The sequence below is a fragment of the Miniopterus natalensis genome, chromosome 11, assembly GCF_054644295.1.
Source record: "Miniopterus natalensis isolate mMinNat1 chromosome 11, mMinNat1.hap1, whole genome shotgun sequence".
Taxonomy (NCBI): domain Eukaryota; kingdom Metazoa; phylum Chordata; class Mammalia; order Chiroptera; family Miniopteridae; genus Miniopterus; species Miniopterus natalensis.
In genome coordinates, this window is record NC_142091.1 from 16,981,476 (window position 1) to 17,005,696 (window position 24,221).

The 24,221-nt window shown below is 38.6% G+C and overlaps 1 protein-coding gene across 4 annotated transcripts in view; it reads right to left on the reverse strand.

Annotated features, from left to right (window-relative positions):
- The window catches only part of GRIA4 (glutamate ionotropic receptor AMPA type subunit 4), a 326,475-nt gene that overhangs the window by 186,558 nt on the left and 115,696 nt on the right, over nucleotides 1-24,221 (reverse strand). For all 4 annotated transcript variants that reach the window (XM_087821568.1, XM_016207445.2, XM_016207446.2 and 1 more), the window contains one exon: nucleotides 17,313-17,552. In XM_087821568.1, the coding sequence (XP_087677694.1) occupies nucleotides 17,313-17,552 (240 nt within the window). The remainder of the gene's footprint in view (nucleotides 1-17,312; nucleotides 17,553-24,221) is intronic.

Sequence of the window (24,221 nt, forward strand, 5' to 3'; positions counted from 1 at the left end):
TTGGGTATGGTTATTTCTTTTCTTTTCTTTTTTTGATGTTAAAACTTAAGTGACACTTTGACTTCCTCACATTGAAATATGTGGGTTCTGGTTGTTTACTTGGTCTTCAAGTGGTCACTCCTTAATGTAGTCGTCTGCTTTCATAAAGCTATCATCTCCAAGTTTTAAAACCAGTTTTTAATTTTAAAGCCTGCTAACGCTACTGTTTTCATGCCAATATTATCCTTTATCCATCCACAGATGATGTTTTTAGAAGACAACTTTGTTTTCCCTCAATAAAAATGCGTTTAGAAGAAAACTGGCACATGCCTATGTTTGACTTTCAGTATTAAACTTGGCATCACCTCCCGGGGCTGGCAGTCCCCACTATGCTTGCCTTGTCACCCTCCATTAAGTGCTCCAGTGGTACAGCCAACACCTGTGACTGCACAAAAGACCATACACAGCAGCTGCAGGACTCAGATGTCTGTGCTGAAATAAATTGCTAAAGCTGAAATATTTGGATCTGTGACTGGTTCTTTTATGAGTCTTTCAGGAACTGTTGGGATTTCCCAGTGCTGCATAGTAATATGTATTAAATGTGCGGGACCTGCTTATTTTATAACCTTCTTTGTCGATCTCTGATTCAAATTAATGGTGGAGGTCCTCATTGACATCATAATATAAACACAGATGTTGAAGTCAGATTGTCCTGAGTTAAAGCCTAGATCTGCCAGGTATTTGCTATATGATCTTGGACAAGTTATTTGACCTCCAGAGGCCTCCATTTTCTCATCTGTAAAATGGAAGCAATAATATCACCTACTTCAAAATGCTCTAAAGACAGATGAGTTTATATACGTAAAGCTTTTGCAACCATACCTTCACAAGGTAAGCACTAAATAAGCGCTTGCTATTATTATTAAATTGGAAATTTTTGAAAAATCTCAGATACAACTTGAAAGCAACTTTTTTATAATATCTATGATCAGTCACTTTCCTTGTTCATAGTTTTTCATTTGCATTTTTGAAGCATATGCTTCTTGTTTACTAAAACAACAAACAAACACCTAAATGTTATCAAAAAAACATGTTGGGCTTATGTCTAACCCTGGTGAATTAGAACAGAACAGGTATGAGGGTGTTTTTTTTCCTTTCTTTTAGAATATTTTAAGAACATATTATAACACTTATTTATATAATAGTACAAATTGTTAAGTGCTAAAATTAATTTTTTTTCCTAGTTCAAGTATATGCAACTAGATAAGTGACAGGGATGTCAGATACTCCATGAATCCCACACATGTCAGATGCTAAGCACTCCTAGTCATTTATTCCTGGGCCTCAGGAACTCCAGACCAGCATCTTTTCTTTTTTTAAAATATATATATATTATTGATTTCAGAGAGAGGAAAGGAGAGAGAGATATAGAAACATCAATGATCAGAGTGATTGATCAGCTGCCTCCTGCACACCCTTTCCTGGGGATTGAGCCCGCACCCCGGGCAAGTGCCTTGATGGGGAATCGAATTGCGATCTCCTGGATCCTAGGTCCTTGCTCAAGCGCTGAGCCATGCCGGCCTGGCCACCATCCTTTCTTGTGATAACTATTACATGATTGTGCATGCTCCAGTTCTCGATTGCTTTCATCCTCGGATTCCTGTCCATTTTTCAATTCACTTATGAAATTTCATGTGACATGTATGTATGGTGCATCTTCTATGTGCCAGGTCCAATTCTAGACCCCGGGGAGGGCGGTAAATAAGTAAACAAAATGCCCCATCGTGACGACCCCTATGCTAAGAAAGTAAAATATTTAAAAAATGTATGGAATGTAGGGTGGTGAAATGTGCTAGAGAGAATAATAAAACAGGAAAGGAGAACTGGGAAAGCTAGGATGAAGAATGGAGGTTGTCAGAGAGGGTCTCACGGAAAAGGTGACAGTGAGCAACGTGAAGGAGGGAGGGAATGGGGTCTTCTTACACTTACAGGGGGTACTCCAGGCAGAGCAAAGAGCATGATAGAATGTGCCTGGCGTGCCATCGTAAGAATGAATGAGTAGGAAGCCATCGGGTAGCTTTTGGGCAGGGGATGCTTTAGAAGGTTCACTCCCACTCTTGTGATGAAAGGATGCAGATTGGGGTAAGGACAGAAGCAGAGAAATCAGTTAAGAGGCTATGGTAACAATCCAGCTTAGAGATGGTGGGGCCTCTGCCTTCGATCTATTTTTTATTTCAGCTGGTAAATATGTAAGTCATTAAACAAAACTGAGCCATATGTGCAGACCCAATTAGGATTTGGAAATAAGTCTACATTCATCCTAAAATTAAAAGTGTTGTTATATTGCAATGATTCCAAGTTTAATTTCCAAAGTCTGTATCTATTACTCAGTTAACATATAAGGCAGCATAAAACAAACAGATGAAGAACACACACCTAAAGATGACTTGAGATAAGTGAAAACACACAATTTGTGAAGTTTTACTTTAACTTACCATGTATACAAAAACAGCAAACATTTCTAAATGCTTATTTGGCTTTGGGAAATAGTTTCTCCCCCTACGGAGAGAGGCAAACAAACAACTGGCATTAAGCATACTCTCTAGTTTGATACTGAGCATTAGAGACTTTGATTAGGCCTTGATTCCAAGATATCCTCAAACTGGGAAATATTCTTTAATTAGAAAGGCTTGAGTTCTATTTATCCAGTAATTGAAAGGAATGTTTCATCGTTATTGGGAAAGGTAGGAAAACTAAGAATTTGTTAGGTCAGTAACGTGTCAGGTGCAAGCACCTATGTTCATGATATTATGGATTTATTATACTATTTCCATGGCCCTGATATTCACACTCTTACAGAATCCTGAAATGAACTTTATAAACATTTATTGAGTTACTGTTATGAATAATTTTCAAAAGATACTTTTGTATTAAGAAAATTTGGTTTACTTAGCAATGGAAGCATACACAGAACAAGCACAAATTTTTAAGTATTGTTCGGACATAAGATGATTCAGTTAAGTAATCAATTTTCAATGAAGGTTCTAAGTCTGGTTGGCAAGCTTCTGCAATAGGTCAGGTCATAAATATTTTAGCTTTTTCAGGCCATAAAGTCTCTGTTGTAACTACTCAACTCCACCAACATAGTCTGAAAGTAGCCATAGATGATACACAAATGAGTGAGTGTAGCTGTGTCCCCATAAAACTTTATTTGCAAAAAAAAAAAAAAAAAATTGGCCAGCTGTAGTTTGCTGATTCCTGTTCTAGAGGTGAGAAGTGAAAAGCTTAGACCTATGAAAATTTGTGGCACTAGTAAATTCTAGTAATTGTGAGTGCCTAAGGGCACAATTCTCAGACATGGTCCTGTCTATTTTTCAGAATCATTGTTCCACATGAATTTTCACCAAGGAGCTCATTTTCTCATCAGTGGTTTCTTTAATAATGTGCTGGCCCCAGTGCATCCTCACACTCATGATGATTCCTCTAATGTACATGAATTATACGTATCTTTTGCTATCGTGGTTGGTTGATGCAATTCTTTTTCTTTTTTTTTTTACTATAAGTACTTTTTAATTTTTAAACTACAGTCGATGTACAATATTATATTACTTTCAGGAGTACATTTATATAACCACAAAATAATCACCCCGATAAGTCCAGTACCCATCTGACAGCATGTATACCTATTACAATATTATAGAATATATTCCCTAGGCTGTACTTGACATCCCCTGACTGTTCTCTAACTACCAGTTTGTACTTCTAAATGCCTTCACCTTTTTCATTCATCCCCCCCAATCTCCCTCCCATCTGGCAACTTTTCAAAATGTTCTCTATCTCTGAGTCTGCTTCTGTTCTCCTTGTTCATTTATTTTGTTTTTTTTGATTCCACATGTAAGTGAAATCATCTAGCATTTGCCTTTGTCTGACGTATTTCACTCAGCACAATACCCTCAAGGCCCATCCCCATTGTTGCAGATGCAGGATTTCATTCTTTTTTATGGCTGAGTCATATTCCGTTCATCTACGGATGGACACTTAGCTTACTTCCATATCTTGGCTATTGTAAATAATGCTGCAATAAACATATGTAAGTATATGTCTTTTCTATTTAGTGCTTTGGGTTTCTTCAGATAAATACCCAGGTGTGGCATTTCTGGGTCCTCCTTTGTCTCTTGCTATAGCCTTTGTTTTAAAGTCTATTTTGTCTGGTATAAGTATTGCTACCCCAGTTTTTTTCTTTCCATTTTTATGAAATATCTTTTTCCATCCTTTTACTTTTAGCTTGTGTGTCTTTCCATCTGAAGTGAGTCTCTTGTAGACAGCATAGGTAAGGGTCTTGTTTTGTTATCGATAGAATCACCATATGTCTTTTGATTGGAGCATTTAATCCATTTGTATTTAAATGAATTGTTGATAAATATGTATTTATTGCCATTTTATTATTCATATATATTTAATTCTCACTTGAAAACATGCTTAGAGAGAGGGAGGGAAAAAGAGAGAGGAGAGAGAATCGACTGTGAGACAGAAAGATCAATTGGTCACCCTCCCCCCCATATGCTTTAACTGGGGATTGACCCTGCAACCTAAGCATGTGCTCTGACTGGGAATCGATCTGGCAACTTTGCTTAATCCATTCACCCAGCCCCCCACTCCCCTTCCCTCTGATAACTGTCAGTCTGTTCTAAGTATCTATGCTTCTGTTTCTATTTTGGTTGTTCGATTATTTTGTTGATTAGATTCCACATACAATTGAAATCATATGATATTTATTTCTCTGACTGGCTCATTTCACTTAGAATAATAATTTCCATGTCTATCCATGCTGTTGCAAAAGGTAAGATTTTCTTCTTTTTTTACAGTTGAGTAATATTCCATTGTGTACATGCACCACAGCTTTTTATTTACTCATCTTTAGATCTTGGCTATTGTAAATAATGCTGCAATGAACATAGGAGTGCATATATTTTCAGAATTAGTGTTTGGGGATTCTTTGGATATATTACCAGAAGTGGGATTTGAGTCAAAAGGTAGTTTCATTTTTTATTTTTTGAGGACATTCCATACTGTTTTCCACAGCGGTTGCACCAGTCTGCATTCCCACCAACAATACATGAGGGTTCCCTTTTCTCCACATGCTCACCAGCACCTGTTTGTTAATTTATTGATGGCAGGGATTCTGACAGTGGTGAGGTGATATCTCATTATGGTTTTAATTTGTGCCTCTCTGATATTAGTGATGTTGAGCATCTTTTCATATGTCAAATAGGTTTTCAATGTCTTGCTCTCTGTTTCTTCTTTCTGGTACTCCCATGGTGCAAATATTGCTATGCTTGAACTTGTCTCAGAGGTTCCTTACACTAGTTTCATTTTTTGGATTCTTACTACTTTTTGTTGTTCTCACTGGGTGTTTTCTGCTTGTCTTCCAAATCACTGACCTGATCCTCTGCCTCATCTACTCTACAGATGATTCTCTGTAATGTATTCTTCATTTCAGTTCATTCTTTTTTATGCTTTTCATGTCCTTCATGCTGTTGAAGTTCTCACTATGTTCCTAGAGTATCCTTATAACCATTGTTTTGAACTTTGTGTCTGGTAATTTGCTTGCTTTCATTTTAGTTATTTTTTTGGAGGTTTCTCCTGTTCTTTCATTTGGGACCTATTTCTTTGTCTTCTCATTTTGGCTGCTTTCTTGTGTTTGTTTCTATGGAGAGCTACTGAGTCTCCTGGTCTTGGCCTTATGTAGCAGATGTCCTGTGGGGTTCAGTGACACAGCCTCCCAGGTCACCTGAGCCTGGTGCTCCAGGTATGCTCCTCCTCCCATGGTGGACTGTGTGCACCCTCCTGTTGTAGTTGAGCCTTGATTGCTGTTGGCATGTCACTGAGAGGGATTGACTCCCTGCCCAATTGGCTGTGAAAACCAGTTGCAACTACAGTGGAGGAGCTATTGTGTAGGGGCTGTCCCTACAGAGCAGGACTGGACTCAGCAGGGTTTTGTTGCCTGCTGAGTTTACTTCTTAAGCATATTGCTCATGGAGGTAGTTGGGATGTAATCCTGCGTGGTGTGAAGCTGTCCACCAGGTGCATTGGCTCTGGGGCCTCCCAGGAGGTACAGGCCAAGGTCAGCTACCACCTGTGTTCTGCCTGGGGCTACTTGGCATGAGCTACAAAGCAGTTTGCAGATGGCTGTTACTTGTGATGGGCTTGGAGTTGCCAGGGAGAGGCCAAGCGCCCAACTGAGGCTGGCTGCCTCTAGTGTTGGGCCTGGGACCACTTAGCAAAAGTTATGAGGTACTACAAAGCCAGATGCTGCTTTTTTGAGAGATTTTTTTAAAGAAGTATACTTCCACTTTTTAAAAAATCCTCAACTGAGGACATATTTATTGATATTTTTAGAGAGACAGGAAGGGAGAGAAAGAGAGAAACATCGATCAGTTGCTTCCCATACATGCCCCAACTGGGTATTGAACCTCTAACCTAGGGTATGTGCCCAAACTGGGAATCAAATCTGCAACCTTTTGGTGCATGTGAAGATGCTCCAAACAAATGAGCCACCTGGCAGGGCTGTTTGAGAGATTTTAGGAAAGTCAGCAGCATGAGCCAAGAGAGGCCCTTTGTATGAAAAGCCACTGGAAACAGCTTGGGTGGTCCTGCAAGTTTGGTGGGGCAGGGTCTCAGGGAATCACCAGGGCTGGGCAAACAGTGTGAGCCAGATTGATGGGGACTCAGATATGGTGCCCACCTGATGGCTCTGTGGTGGGAGAGCTCAGCAAAGGAACAATGGCTTCTGCCAGCGCTTCTGTCTGGGGGGAAATTGGTCCTCCAACCCTTGTTATGGAGCCAGACAATTCAGTTTCTCTCTACATGTCTCTGAAGCCCCAGTGCTGGAGCTCAGAATAAGTCTGTGTGCAAGCCCTTTAAGAGGAATGCCTGGGACTTTAGCAGCCTTCTGTTTCACTCACTGACAATCTCCACTGGTTTTTATAGCCAAAAGTTTTGGGAACTTCTCTTCCTGGCACTGGAGCCCTGGGTTGGGGGCCTGGTGTGGGGTTTGGACCCTTCATTTCTCAGGGGAGACCTCCCCAGCTGAGATATAGCTCCTGATTTTTAACCACCACATGTGCCTGTTAGACCAGACAGTCTCAGCCCCTCCTACAAGTCTGGATGTAGCTTCTGCTTTATATCCTTAGTTGCAGGACTTCTGTTCAGCTAGATTAAAGGCTGTCCTGAATGATGGTGGTTCTGTAGTTTAGTCGTAATTTTGATGCGATTATAGGAGGACTTGGGTATTGCATTTGACAATGCCACCATTTTGACCGGGAGCCCGGAGGAATTCTATTGTTGTTATTTTTTATGACATTACTTTATGTCTTTTTAATTTAAACATCTGTGTACAAAATTACAATGCTCAATAAGAGTATTTTTCTCTGTTGGATCAGAAAAATCTTGACTATTCCATGATCTGTGCCACTTTGTACTCTGTGTTAACATGTACTGAGTTTAGCTGCACTCTGGCCTTTGCTAAAAAAGGATGCTCTTTGAATCCACTTTTCAAGGTTGTACTTCTTTTATGGTCCTCTCCCTAAGAGAGCATATATTAGACTCCTTATAGCCATCGAAGGCACTGTTGGTTACATACTTCTGGGGGCTGAACTCCTTGGCTCTAGTAACATCTGACTCAATGGGTAAAACTTCCTGACTGTAATAGGTCTCTTGGATCTCGTAAGGAGAAACCAACCTTTGTCCCATGATTTTAGACAATAAACAATAGTTTCTAGTCCAGGTGCTACTGAGAATATATTTTTTAAGAAAATAAAAATTCCCTTCTTTAAGTCTTTTCCCCCATTCTTATTCTTTTAAAAAATATCCTGCATTTCTCAACTACAATAATGTGAAGGCAACATTTACTTCATATGGTATAACACAATTCACTCTCAAAGTTGTCATTCTAGCTAAACAGCCACTTTGGCCATTTAAAACCTGCTAACTCCTGAAGACACTATCTATAGTTGCTATGTAAACCAGATATGCAGACATTGGGGGGTCGATGGGGGGAGAAGCTCTTTCTAATATAAATTTACTTTAGAAGGGTATTTTAAGACTTAATAGGCATGTGGAGGCTATGATTTTATAAACTATTTATTTCTTAAATACTTGAGTGAAATCTTAGATAGTATAATATAGACAACATAAAATTCACAAAATGAAGTAACTGAAATGCTTCCAATAAGATACATTTCAGGTAAAAATGTACATAAGAATTAACATATGCTATTAATATGAAAAGGCAGAGTAAAAATAATCTCTTCAGATTTATCAGTGACAAAATGTAAATTTTAATTTTATACTCTATTTATTTCTGAATTGGCCTTTTAAGGTTGTGTTTGGATGTGTTTTAAGATACTTACAAATAAAAGAACTTTTTAAATAAGTCATAGTTCAAATCTTCCCTAAGTCAGAATTCATAAAAGTGTACCTCTTAAATATCCTTTCCTAAAATTCATATGGAAAGAGCTAAGTGATTCCCAGTGAAAAGAGAGAGAGATCTGCACTCATGTAAATTACTCCATAACATGGAATTCTTATAAGCAGAGTATAAGAAGGCAAAAATGTAAAAGGCCCAGACAGCAATATGCCTCACGATTCTTTTCTCTACTTTTAAAATTAAAGTGACAGGCTGTTATAAAGAGGGGCATTCATGCTGCTTCCCTCCTGTAGAGGAAGAATGCTTACTTGCTGTTACCTTAATGTAGCATCTATCATAACAGAATAAAACTGTTAAAATAAACTTTGGAAAATAGAGTGTACTCCTTTATGTGGCAGTGGCTGCTGTGTTTAGTAATAGTATCAACAATCAACTATCATCACAGTGATAATACCTTGAAGCAATAGTCCCTGCTGCTATAGACCGAAAGAGCCTGATGACAAAGTCTTAGAATTAAGCAAGGAGAAGTCTGTGTCTGGTAGAGAAAGTGCTGAGTGCTCTGGGAGCACACAGCAGGGGGTTAACTCACTGGAGTGTGTGTAGAGAAAGCCTTCCTGAAGGGAGGTTTGCGCAGACCTGAGGATGAATAGGGGCTACTCCACAAAAAAGGGGTGTGCCAGAAAGGTTTGAGGTTGAGGAAATGGCATTTGCAGAGCTGCCAAAGCCAGTGGGCTCAAAATCTTTAGGGAGGTCATTTTCTCCGGGGCTTGGTGTTCCGGGGGAGGTGGGCTATAGAATGAGATGAGAGAAGCAGTCAGGAGATGACTTGTGGAGCATCATTTAAGGAATTAGGACTTCATATTAAGGGTAATGAAAAGTCATGAAATCATTCTAATCAGAAATGTGACGTATGCAGGTTTGTACTCAAGAAGTTTACAGAAGCAAAGTGGCTGCGGACAGAACCCAAGGGGAAACCAGCACTTTAAGACAAGTTAGAGGAAGAAAAGTCTATGAAGGATAGAAAGACTAAGAAATCATGGATTTATGCTTGTTTTGTTTCTTCATCAATTTAGCATTTACTTAGAAATGTCCACGTATTATGAAAGTTTGTTTCTCATTATATAAATATTAACCAAAACCCTTTGATTCATGATTAATAATTTTAAAGTGATAAATATTTGTTGGAGTTAAACAGAGACTATTATGGTATTTAAGCACAAATAACAATGATGATACTTATAATAATAATAACAAGATAAACTATAACTTATATAATTTACTATACACCAGGAACTTAATAAGCATTTTACATAAAAATCATGGTGACCTGGTAGATTTGACCAGTAATATTATTTTTCAGACTAGAAGACTTAGATCTAGCAATGTTAGGGAACTTACTCAAGGCCAAACATGTAGCAAGTGGTATAGGTGGGTTTGCATCCATCTAGTTAACATTGTGACTGTCTTCCACTGACCACATCTGTGCTATAGAGCTGAAAGAATGCTGGAACTATTTCTATTTGGACAAGCAAAAGATTGGCAGGACTGTCATAGCTCCAACTGTAAGGAATTTATATCTAAGAACTCTTTCCCTTGCATCAAATGATAAGTTAATGCTTTTCTTTCCATTGCCCTGATGTCCTATGTGTTATAACATGGTGAATAAACTATAAAGCACACCAGCTGGGTAAACTTTACCTCTGGTTTAAGTTTTGCATTAAGTTTTGTAATTAACTTTTAACCTTAATTGTACAATGTCATTACATACTCATTTGGTCCATTTTTTATAATAGAAGGAAAATTCATTTAAACATATCTTTAGGCCATATGTTCATCAGAGCTCTAAAAGAAAGGTTCTACTCCAGATCTTCAGATAAGCAATATTTTTTTAAATTAAGAAGTTTCCAGGAAATTACAAGTCATGTCATGTGAAAACTTATTGCTTTAGAAGGGTGTGGGTCACTGAAAAGATGGAACTAGTGAGAAAGCTTCTGCCGTTTTTCCTTTTCGGATAAGAAAACTGCTAAGACGTTATACCCACATTCCATCCATCTAAGGCTTCTCAAGGAACATGCTCTCTCCCCCCCCTCCCCTTAGGTCCTCAGGCATGGCTGAATAATTCCATCAACAGATTCAGCATATGTTCTGGGCTCTATCACAGCAAATATTTTAAAACACATTTAATATTTCCAAAAAATGCATTAAAATGGTCACCATAGAGGGGGAGATCAGAACTCTGTTAGACTCCCGTTACACTTATTTTGTAATTCGTTTGTTTGAATTTCCATGGGGCAAGGCACAATCATCTTTCCAATGAGTAGGGCCTCCAAGGGCCTTATCCGCATCTGCTTATCTTTTATTCAGAGACTGAACCCTGACAGTGGGAAGGAAATGGGGAAGGGAGAGCATCCAGGCGGGTCATCTGTCAGCCAGTCAACAATGTGCATCTAGTGCCTACTAAGTGACCACTAAACTAACCCAGCACAGATACTCATGGACAACTGCATATTGATTTTCCCCGCCTTCACTCTCAGGCCTCCTCAACCTTCCCGACGAAAATCTGGAAGGCTGCTGGCACCACCAAAGCAACGGCAGGCTTCTGTCCTTGACCTCCAGGCCTTGCCCACACTGCCAGCCCACTGCCGATTCGACTGCTCCTGTCCTGCTGTCTTCCTTGACTACCCTCGCTTTAGCCTCATAGCCTTGCTCTCTGCTCATCCCCTTGTCTGGCAGCCCTGTTCCGATTCACCCCCTTGTCAGGTTTCAGCACTCCTTCACAATATGACCAGGGCCTCCAGCATCTGACCTCAAATCCTTCATTCTGTGACCAGGGGGAGTGGGAGGTGACACATAAACACGTGCTTCCCTTGGCCTCCCCTCGCCAGGGAAAAGGGATCCGACACATAACCCTCTTTATAGAAATGCCCACCGGTGCTCCTTCATCCCATCCAATCCCCCCAGCCCCAACCCACAGTGATGTCAGCCTGTGGAATCTGGGTTACGGAGGGCAGGGAGTTAGAGGCTATGAAGGGAGCAGGAGCTGCCTGGCCTGTGTCTGTTTCTCTTACGCCCTCAATTGCAAGGAAGAATCTCCAGGGAAAGCTCCATTGTCATCTCTACCTGCACTGCTCCTTGCTCTCCCGCTGGCCTGGCTCCAGCAGGAAGGCAGCGATACATGCTTGAAAGATATAGAGTGCAGTCCTCCTGGTGCAAAGGATTATGCTCACACTGGGCAGCTGACAACAAGTACATTATTGGGCACTGTCAGCCTGACCATAAATGCAATACAAGCCAGTAAGCAAATAGATTTGAATGAGCTATAAAAAATAGTCTAAATCCTGATGAGTTCACTGTAAACACAGATAATTGCTTGAGGGTCATCATGGGAGGTTTGCAAAAAAGGAAACTCCTGTTCATTCTGGCGAGGGTTTTAGACTTCAAAACTTGTTTCTCAGGGCTGGGAAATAAGCTGAAAATAGGGCTTAATAAATCGAGAATTAAAGATAAATTATTCATCCCCGCTTGGATAACAGAGTTTAAAATGTGAAAGATTCTTACTTCTCCAGAACTTGTGTGCCAGTTAACTCAGTTTTGCTATTGTGTTTCTAATTTTGCTCTTACTAAGGAAAATGGACCAGAAGCATTTTAAGTGGCACAATTACTGGTAGATATGTGTTGGTGGAGTATTAGTATGTGGTGATTAGGGACTGAAGATGGGGAGAGGGAGGGAAACAACGGTGCCTGTAGTCAGCGCTGTTAGACGCTGCGCTCCTCCCTGAGTGGCCCCAGGCCCAGTGGACGGGGTACCCCTGGTCTTCCTCCTCCCACCCCTACCTGAAGGGGTTCCAGAGAAGAAGGGACCAGTAATGGTCCTGCAGTGTGGACTGAAGTCAGCCTGCTATGTACTCCTTAGAGGCGTCTGCCCTGTCACCCCCCCCCCCCCTTGTGCTGTTTGTGGGCCTGAGTTTAAGAGGATCTTGGGAGGCCATAACTGGCAGTGGGCAAGAGGATTCTGATTCCCAGCGCCCCCAGATCATGTTGCCTGCCCACTCCAGGTCTGTGGGAAGCAAGAGAAAATGGGAAAGAGCAATGGAGTAGGGAAGAGTCTTGGAGTAGGGAACCACGAAGGAAGACAGGGCAGGTCTCTGGGGTGATTAATACAGGCTTATTTATCGGGAGTAAGATATCAGTTAAAGGTATTTCATGCATTTTCCTATTCACCTGTTCCTTATTTTGCTATTTAGATCTAAAGCTTTTTGGGGGTTTTTTTTTGGTAAAGGATTTGAGGCAGCTTAAAATAAAAGGATGTATGCAGTAAAACCCAACAAGTAGAAATAAAAATAGCAAGTTCCCTCCCCTTCCCTCCCCACAAACACACACGCCTCTTTCAATCCCTCATCACTGGCACTGACTTCTGCATAGAACTGCAGCACATACATATTGTCCCCTCCGCAACACTGCTTCTAGGTTTTTCAAAGTATGTTATGCCATGTGTAGAATATATTATTGTAAAAAATGCTAAAAAGAAAAACAACAACAGGCCAAAGGAAACAAGCCAAAGCAAGCCAAGCAAAAGTGTTTTTCCCTATGCTTTGCCAAATATACCTTTCCTGAGAACAATTAACATCATACTATAATATGCATTAAGATATTGGATGCAATTTATTTAGCAATCCGTGAAATAGCACCATTAGCCTGGAAAGCACCAATTTGAGTAAAATGTTGAGCATTAAATATTAAAGGAAACCAGTATTAAATAAAGCAAGGTCAGTGTCAGCTGTAGCTTACTCTGGATGTGAGATCAAAATGACTGGTCATCATAACAGTTTGAAAAAACTGATAGTGATCATTAGAATTTTTAAAGTGTTAGGTTTATATCTCCTCATTTCTTCCTTGATTATAAATTCACCTTGTTACCTGTGGTGTTAAGGGTGGTCATAAACATATCATAAGTACTTAAAATTCGGAGCAACAGACACAGGTAAAAAATATGTTTCTTTAAAGATATCTATTTCAAATGGGAAAACAACCACTGCTCATATTGTCAATATGTAAATTAATGTCTCTTTTTCACTCAAGGAAAATGACATCACATTAATTGAATTTCAAAAATATTTCAAGGTTTTATATTACCACAAATATTGGTTATTTAAAAAATTTCTGAATACTTGGCTAAATTATGTCTAAACCAAGAATGTTATTTTTCAGCCTGTTCCAACATATTTTCATAATAAGAAAATTGCATTTAATTCAAGTACTTGTGTTTCAGTGATGACTTATAGTTGTTTTTTGACAAAAGGAAATGATCTATTTGGAAAACATTTGTGTTCCAAATTAAAATTGTAAAAACATCAAGCTGTGTGTCAAAGGCAAGTAGAGTGTTGTGTACTATTTCCTAATGAAGTCACAGCTCATGCATTAATTTATTTTCAGTAGTGTCTTGCTCATTACTGCATTCTTAATGCTTATCAAAGTGCCTGATACAAAGTGACCAATAAAATTCTTATTGAATGCTAAATAAATAAATTGAATTAATAAATAAATGAACACTTTTTTTTTTCGTATTTGAAGGTAGTCAAATGCACAGAAGCAGTAAGTCACCTGCTGATAAAGACATTATTTATGTCACTATCTCTTTCTTTCCAACATATCCAGGGAAGAAATAGAATATTTGGAATTTAAAATATAAAAATATCTTAAATATAGTTTGAATGGGCCTTAAAGACAATGCAGTTCAACTTTCTTTCCTCCCTCCCTTCCCTCTCCTTCCTCTCTTCCTCCCTTCCTTCTTTCCTTCCTTTCTTCAGATGTGGAAAACAATACACACAGGTTCACACAGCTCATCAATAGCAGGCTGGGACTAGAACACAGGTCTGATATCAGAGGAAATAAAATACCATTCCTTTAAATTTAGGCTATAATTCAACATAAAAACACCACTTGAAGTTATGACGGTGAAGTCTTATATCTTAAGAGTTCACTATATCACTCTGGAAATTAAGATTTCAGAAATAATTGAGTGGATCAACGAAATAACTTATTCCAAAATAAGGATTTATGATACATCAGAATGTCATATGCCACTAAAGTCTGTGAGAAATTCAGAGTCATAATTAAGGCAGTTACTTATAATAAGCAAAATATTTAGACAAGCAGTTTGCGGTAATGGCAGTTGGTTTTGTGCATTATTAAAAAAATATTCCGATCTTCAATGTCGATGCGTGTTCTTTTTTTCTTCATGATGTGAAAATATAGATTACTCTTAGCCAACTCTGCTATGACAGAAGTTAATCATATGTTCCTAGCTGAGACTCATATCTCCGTTGGTAATAGTGATGCATAATTCAGCATAGTATCTGAATGGGAATAAATTGGACTTGTGATCCTAAACTTATAAAATGAGCACAACAATTTCCAAAGGAGAAAAACGATTCTTGTCCTTTGCAAGTACTCAGGACATTGGGAAGCATGGTGGTCTGATGGCAGAGAGAGCCACCCGGACATCAAGAAATGGCCCTTTTCCTGACATGTTTAGTTTCCATTCACGCAATTACAGCTTGAAATAAGGTGTCTAGGTTAAAGTTGGGTTGGGTTACTAAAATAGAAGGCAGTCCAAAGGACTTGCTATTCATCCTGAAACAACCACAGGAGAGAGTGCAGAAATTCTAGAGTGGCTCACATTAGTCGGTTAGAAGCAAACCAGCTAAATTCTAGGGTAACGACGAACGAAAGTACACTTTGTGCAGCAAGCCAGTAAGTGGTTAAAGGTTGTAAGAGACCATGTTAGAAGTAATAGTGCTTGTACCATGACGGTCTTAAGCCTTTGAAGGCATACATTTTACCAAGAGAAAGTCTTTAGATAACCAAGTACGTATGTCTGCTTGTACTAGAGAGAGAGACACCAAGGAGAGAGGTGATGGGCCGTGGCTCAAGGTTGAGCATCTCACTTGCTATGCAGGAGTGAGGATCCTGGAAATTATAAATTTTGATCCCTGTTTTTTGGGGAGTCTGATGCACAAATGCTTATACCCTCTCCTTGCTTGAGATTGGTTTACACAGGGGCAGAGGGAAGAAGTGAGGCACTGGTCCCACTAGTATTTCTATGAGACCTATGAGAGCAAGATGTCCTAAAATAAGGATCTTCTGCCCAAAGTGGCAAACTGAGCCGTGTCATAATGAGCCACAGGAAGAAACCTCCCATCCACATCCTAGTACATATTTCTTGAGGTTATGATTCAATTTTTTTAACATTTTAAGTTTATTTCATTGAAGTGTAATTTTTTTTTGCATTTGATACTCATATTTTATAATTGGTGAAGCTACATTGACATGACTATCACACAACCCTATTTTACATTAGGATTCACTCTTGCTGTTGTACATTGTGTCATTTTGGGCAAATATATAATGACATGTACCCACCATTACAGTATCATAGGGAGCAGCTTTACTGCCCTAAAATCCTTTGTGCTCCACCTATTCATTGCTCCTTCCTCTTAACCCCTGGAAACCACTGACTCTTTTACTGTCTCCATAGTTTTGCCTTTTCTAGAATGTCATAGAGTTGGAATCATACAGTATGTAGCCTTTTTAAATTGGCTGTTTTTTCACTTAATAATATGTATTTAAGTTTCCTCCATGTCTTTTTATGGCTTGGTAGCTCACTACTTTTTAACTCTGAATAATCCATTGTCTGAATATGCCACAGTTTAATGATCTATTCACCTACTGAAGGACATCTTGGTTGCTTTGGATGGTTAGTTATTGGGGAATGATGTCATTAGATGTAGGTACGTTCCCATATTCCCAAACATGAATTAGAAGATGCGCTGAAAGGAAAATTTACCATCAATGCCAATGTAAGTAATGTGCTGGGAGTGTTGAGGCATCTGATATGACATACTGTTCTCACATGATTAAAAATGTGAATTTTAATGAGAAAGATAAATTTCCTTACTGAGTTTTCACATCTGAGTATAGAAAATTATGCTTTGAACTTTTGAAGGTAATTATATCTTCAAAAGATTTACCTTGCTTGTTTATGGTTTTTATGTTTATTGTTTTACTCACTTCATGGATAGAATTCTATTCAAGGATGCTCTTAAAATGTTGCCTGTTTCAACTTCTATTCTAACTTCTTGTCTTCTCATAAATCTTACACTTTACGGAAAAAAGAACCGAAGACAAAACTCCTTGGGTGGCTCCCTGATGTTTATTTTGAAATATAATATGTTGCTGCGATTCTAGTCACTAAATAAAAAACAGAATTGAAAAAAATATAGGAACTCTTTAAGTTATGTCTCTAATTAAAAAGCTCAAAGTACTTTGTATAAAAATGTATGGATTGCCAATAACTTAATGTTAATTTTTCACCTTGTTTCTCTAACACATGGGTCCTATGATATCATTTATTAGTCTTTACAGCCTGACAGCTAAAGACAAAGTGAAAGGGTGGCAGCAAGCACAGCAGAGCTTCAGTATCAAATCCATTGTCATTGTTAATGATCCTTCAGTTACTCACTTAAAGTCTTGCATTTCAAATTCAAAGACATGACTCAACATGATACTATTTTAAGAGGCTCCAAAACATTAAGTCATTTGCATTTGAGGTAAAAGACGAATTTATTTTATGGTACCTGCAATATGATTACAGAACTTTTTAAAGAATAATTCCTTTTAAATTCAACTAAGTAACGAAGCATGGCTTGCTCATGAGTAACCATGTGAATTTAAAGCTTGTTTAACTAAAAAATTTCCCCCAGAGTCAAGATCAAAATACTGATAGTACACATTGACCATTTACTGATTTTAGCCGTATCAGGGATTAAAATATTTTGCTAAAGCGCACAAGCATACAAGCCCATTTCGGGTTGAAACTGGTCTTACTTATGGAGATGTGACTTACCCCTGTCTGTGTCGTACAGGAAGACAAAACAGTTCCATTCATAGTGATCCAGCAGACTCAAGAGTGCGCCTCGCAAGGAAGGCCTCAGCTGCAGCACAAACTGGCTCTCCCCCTCCGTAGGGAAGCTCGGGGTGATCAGGGAGATGTGTAAGGCGCTGCAGAAGGAGGTCAAGGTATGCACCGACCTCTTATCATAGAGTCCAAAAATGGCAAAGACTCCTCTAGAATACTGGGAACAGACTGAAACAGAGAAAAGGAGACAGGACACAGACCATTAGCAAGCTCTGAAGCTGTTCACTTCCTCACCTCCAGTCTGGGAAATTACAAAGATCTGAGTCACGGGCACGTCAGGAATATAAGAAACGGTTAGAAGTCAAGTGTGCAATCAATTGGATAATCAGTTAATGAATCCTTGCACTTGTACCCAGAGCCCTGCATTGAGTGAGTTCACTTGGGGCTAAGTTTCCCTTCTCAAGAGGCCAATTTAAAGGAAAGGGAAATTTAACTAAAACGAAGTAATATCTGGCGTTCCATGGTAATGTGGCAAATCCCAAGTGAGGGACTTTTTAAGTGTGACAAATCCAAGTTCTTTCTGTATCTTTCTCTTACGTGTAAAAAGATAATATCGTGCTTTGAAAATGTTTAAGCATATTTAGAGGAACATTTAAATAACCAGGGTGCCATCGTTGGAAGCTGTATGCTTATTTTTCTAGTTGGAATTGGACTGCATTCATTTGCTATTCAGCCTAAATTATTATTATTTTTTTGCAGTGGCAGTTTGATTTTTTATCATAACCTTAGAGTTCTCTCGAATCGTGTTTGAAAATAAAAATTATGCTGTCAGGAAAGTCATTATTGGGGTATGCTGGATGCTTAGCAGAATCGTGGCCAACTTGTGCTGGCCTCTAGGCGGGCCGTGAGGCGAAGGCAGAGTAATTCCACACCCCATGGAACCCAGCTCTCCTGAAACAAGTGCACCCGAGGTAAGCAGGTGCCAGGCTCACCTTGCCTTTCTTTCCCAACGTCCCAGTTGTTGCAATGACACTGGGGTAAATTCATAAAGAGAAAAAAATTGTTCTCGAGGCTCTTGTCCAGTCATATGATGATCAGTCTTTTGACATGATTGATTTCTAGTTCAAACATGGATGACTTTTTCTAATTTACCTTTTAAAGGATACAAACCTGCATTAGGGGATACTCTTTTCCTGTTTATATATAAATTGAGACTGTTTGAGTTACAAATTCTTTTGGTTTATCATATGGCTAAAGATTCTATTTCTCCTTGGATTATATAGCTAGTTTAATGAGTTGTTAGTTTTATAAAATTTTTATGTTTTCTGATTTTGGTTACTGATTGTAATTGCTAAGTTCATTAAGAAGCCTAGCGTATTGGATAATCTAGAGGTATTTATCTTAGGAGTAGTTCACAGTGATACAAAGAAATTAGATTTTGCTTTGTTAAATTAATAATAGGCTCTTGAAAAAAATCTAATTTTCCTAGTAACATTTATATCTATATTCCACAATATCTGGGTTTTAAGAAACTATGAAGTATAATTAAATAAGATAAATTAATAAAACCTGGAAGTGTTTCTTTTGTTTTTGTTTATGGTGTTTCTTGAAATTCATAATAGAGTTTAAGGAATGTAATTATAACATGAGAAGGTAACAATTAACAGAAGTGAACACTGTCGGTCTTCTTTAGATGAAGTACTCTGAGATACAGTATATGTTCTATGTTCACCCAGGAACTAGAATTTGATCACCTAGGTAGATTGATCAACCTGGGAAGTTTGTTCTGGCAGTAGGACTGGCCATAATTTTCTTGCAAGGTATGAAAAACATTATGTTGTAACATTTGGGAATCTTGGGTTTCGATTAAATTTAGTTTTGTTCCTTAAATGACCCTTTAAGTTGCTGGACTGGACCTTCACATTGTGGATGTTTCAGTAAGACTTGGGATGTATTTCTGTAGGTGCCGCACAGTTAGTATAACCTGGAGGTGCTCCTCTGTGTTGTCATATTTTATTGTTCTCCTGATCTTCATGCAAATTGAGGGTCCACTTTCAATCTTTACATTGTAAATAATCTGCCTAATTAATCTTTATTTTACTTTACTGAAAAAAATAAAGTTGAAGAGCTTTAGAAATCGTATCTAAGATGTTTTCAATTTGGTGCCAAAACTACACACAGATTTTAATATTTTTTCAAGAAAATATAAGCAAACAGGATTTACAAGTCTTGTACTTTAAGTCACTCATGCATATAATGAATATTTACATAATCCTTTCTGTTATGGGACTTACCAATATCAAATTTTGGTGGCCCAGTGGTGAGTTTTTAGGAGCCCCACAAATTCTCTAGGGGGACTTGTATAGGTTTGCGTGAGAACCTTAGGCGAGAAGGAATGGGTGGGAAAGCCTGGACCCCTTCCCTCAGTACACCTCCCTCCCCCAAAACCCAAAAGCACTTCTGATTGCATCTACTTCAAATACTGAGCCTATATAAAATTGTATGTGCAAAAAATATTACATTTCTGAAAAAAGGTTAGGAACAACTAATATATCCTATACGAAGTTCCTCTATTGTTTGTTCTTACTGTATTGTTTTCAGGAATCATTATGACTTTCCACTGCTTTGGTGCTTGCTATACTATTTAACTTATTTTAATTTATTGTATGTGATGCCAAACAAACTTGATGTTTTTTGATATTTAATCACCTTCTATCTGCTTTCATTCATGAGCATCATCATAAATATGTATCTCTTCTCCTTTTCATAGCCATTTGTTGTTTTGCCTTTAACAAACTAACTTTGAAACTACAGTAAGTGCTAGACTAATAACTTTGCTTCTGGCTGTGTTATGTCACTCACATTTTATTTTCACTTTGCAAATGTCCAGTTTTAATATTATTCTTTTCAACTTTTTGTGGGGGGCCTACTTAATCTAGATTATATGCTTGGCACACGAGGTTTACTGGGTTTCCTGTGTGTGTGAATAGATTGTCAGTCAAATGTTCAATGTTATTATCTCAGTGTGATACACTGGATAGTGTTTTATTTAGTCCAACAGATTAAATTTTAACATAATTATTTCCATATTTGTATTATAATTTAGCTTTGCAAACACTCAAATCAAAATTTGCTTGGTTATATCTTATGACATCTATTGTTGTTTATCATACAAATAATTATGCAAACAATAGAACTTAAACTATATATGAATACATCAATTAACTAGAGTAGGCTAAACTGAATATCAATGTGTTCAGAGTACATAAAAAGAAACATATTTAATTTTATGTAGATGGCTAAATAAAATAAACAAGAATTAATGCCGAGTCACTAAATAGATACAAACAGTAACTGACATAAGACTTTCAGTGAAATAATCCGATCGTAATTTCCATCTCATATTCTATATCTGCTTCACTAATGAGATCTCTTGGATCACGTATCTGTAACTAAACACATAATATAAACACATGGTAATAATCCATTCATCTTTTCCCTGATCGTGCCAATTAATTAAATGTCTTCTCATCAAGTAGTCACCCAGCTTCATTCCAGATGGCAAACCAAGTGAAATTATTATACAGTTTGTGATACTTTACATCCCTATGTCACATACGAATCAAATGACATGGTCTCAGCTCACTTTCACAAGCTGTGGGACATGAGAGCAAGGTGTCGAATCCCATGTCACCGCTGCAGCATGGGGAGAGAGAACACAGGCCCTTTCTCTTGCCTGTATCTTCAGTCTTCCTCTTCTCTAAATGCTTTCTCCCAATGCCTTTAACCAAGCTGAACGCTTTTCATTTTATAAAATATAGAACTTTCTGGACCCAATGCTTCCGATCTCTTTTTAACCCCTCCCAGCCACCTTTACTAAAGGAGTTTTTTTTTTACTTACATTGTTTCCAATTCATCTGGCTCCTATACTTCCCAGCCACCAAAACCATTTATCAATTTTTCTAATGACCAACTGCAACTAAATCTTACATTTTAGCTCCTGTCTTACAGAAATCCTTTGCTGTCTTTGAAACTTTGAACACTTCTCTCAAATGCTTCTTTCCCTTGCTTTCTTACCACCGCACTCTAGTTTTCTTCCACTCTAAATATTCCTTAGTGTCGTTGAACAGTTCTTTCCTTCTGCTCGTTTAAAGTTGGTAAACCTTAAAACTCTCCTCTTTACTTTAAATACAGTTCCATTGAAAATGGCCAATCCTGGGGCTTTCTTTACTTACCACCTATGTAATCACGATCCCCCAAACTGTACCATTTACTTTATTATTATTTTTAAAATATATCTTTATTGATTTCAGAGAGAGGAAAGGAGAGGGAGAGGGAGAGAGAGAGAAACATTAATGATGAGAGAGTCACTGATCGAGCCCGCAACCGGGGCATGTGCCCTGACCGGGAATCGAACCCCGATCGCCTGCATCCTAGGTCGACGCTCAGCCGCTGAGCCCCGCCCGGCCGGGCTGTACCATTTACTTGAAATCGTTCTCTTGTGATTATATGTGACTTCTGAGACTACGGCTGCCTCTCTCTGGAGACAATTATTTTTTACCCCGCCACCACGCTGTGAGGAAGACCATGTGACATGAAGAGGCCCACAGAGAAAAGAACCAATATTCTTGTCCCTCAGCACCAGCTAAGTTCCAGGCTGACAGTCAAAATGAATTTAACAGCAAAAGAAATGAATCATCTTACAAAGGGATATTCCAGCCCTCAGTTACTTTACCCCAGTTGATGCTGTGTAGAGAATAAGCTTTGCCCCAAATACAAAAGCGTAAGCAAATAAATCATGGCTATTTTAAGAATCTAAGTTTGAGATAGTTTATAATATAGCAATAAATAACCAGAAACGTCTTTGTATTCCATACTTTAGGGCTGTGCCTACACGTTAAGTATTCAATAAGTCATTTAGAGAGATATTTAATGAACCTTGTTCAATATTTATGCCTGTTTATTTTTTAAAAATTCTTAATATTGAATATTTGGATTGTTTTTGTTGTCGCTGTTTTTCTATTATAAGTAATATTTTCATGACAACCATCTCTATTCATTAAGGTAAATTGCTAGAAGTGAAATTATAAAGTAAGGTATATGAATCATTTTGAGGTTTTTGATAAATATCACTAAATTTATTTCTACAACCATGTACTAATTTACATCTCTCTCAGTAGTATACCGTCTACTGGGTTAAATATGTTTTTAAATTCTTTTCTCCCCTCTGCTGTTTTGAAAGTTGTATATATTTATTTTTCAATTTATTTTTGTTTCCCTTAATTTTTTATACTTCCTTGTCATATATTATAAATTTTCCATATTAATTGAGATATAATTGACATATAACATTGTGTAAGTTTAAGGTAAAATGATGACTTGATACATGTATATATTGTGAACTGATTATCACAATAAGGTTAGTGAGCACATTCATCACCTCACATAATTACCATTTTTTGTTGTGGTGGTGAGAACATTTAAGATTTATTCTCTGAGCAACTTTTAAGTATATAATTCGATATTATTAACTATAGTCATTATGCTGTGATTAGATCTCAGAACTTACTCATCTTGTAGGTGGAAGTTTGGAACGACAGCTCCTTGGCCGTCCATGGGCACTCGTGTGTGGCTGAAAGCACGAGTCATGGGTGTGCACACAGCAGCGGGAGTAGGCTGCAGGGACCTCGGCTGGCACTTGCACGCACATAGCTGCAGAGGCTGGGACTGGCTGCCAGTGCAGAGCCTGGGTCCCAGCAGCAGGAGGAAGGGAGGGAGCGGGGAAGAGCTGAGACAGTTGGCATCCGTGAACGTGAAGATTTGCAGGACAAAAACTAGTGCAGGGTTTCTGTGGCGGTTGGCCTAATTGTTGGTTTCTTCAGCAGAGAAACGTGCTCTATCCTCTGTGGAGCTGTCCGCTGGGGTCCTGAGGAGGTCCTCAGTGGTGAAAGCGGTAGGGGCTGCAGTGTTCATAGGGCTGCTGAGGTTTTCAGCAGGGGAACCTACTGGGATCTCCTGACAATCAAGCTCCTGGGAGCCAGGTCGCTCCCATGCATGGCTGACACTGTAGGCCCTTTTCTTCTTACTTCTTCCTGGCTGTCTCTAGATGTCTCAGCTTTGCTGGTCTCTGGTCGGGTGAAACTGAAGTGGGTCCTTCATGCAGTTCCCCTAAAGGCTGCGGAAGCTGGTCACTCATTCTGCTCTCCTTTTGCAAGACATGAGAACTGTATGGGGCTGATGAGTTCCCTCTGGGCTGAACGGTGCCAGCCAGGGATAGAGGATGATGCAGGCAAAACGAAACTTTCCTTCCTACCCTTTTTGTCTGGTAGTCTCAGGTTTTTGCTCTGTGTGTCTCTGAAATGTCATTAGTGGACTCAGGAGGGCTCCCAAAGCTATTTTGTATGTGAATAGCTGTCTAATTGTTGTTCTTTGTGGAAGGACACAGGTCTGGATCTCCCACTCTCCTATCTTAGTCATAATGTTCTAAATTTAATAAATATATCCACCTTCATCTGAATAGTATAAGGGCATTTAAGCATTTTAACTTCAGGATTTGTCCTTCTGTCATTCCTGTTATTGTTGTCCAATATTGTAGTTCCATTTGGGTTTAGTCTTTTGAAACATTTCATAGCCTTTATTGGATATTTCCATTACCCGAGATCCTTGGTAATTTAACACTCCTTTGTGTAAGTTGTAATTCTTGCTCAAGGTGCATTGTCAACATATTTGTTTCATAATTTCAAATTGTGTGCTCATTTTAGCAAAGTCTACCTGTGAGACTTTAGAAAAAACTTATTTCGAGAGGTGTTAAGAAAGTTGGCAGCATGAGTCAAGAGGAGCTATTTGTAAAAGCTACAGGAAAGGCCTTGGGTGGGCCTGCTAGTTGTGTGGGGTAGG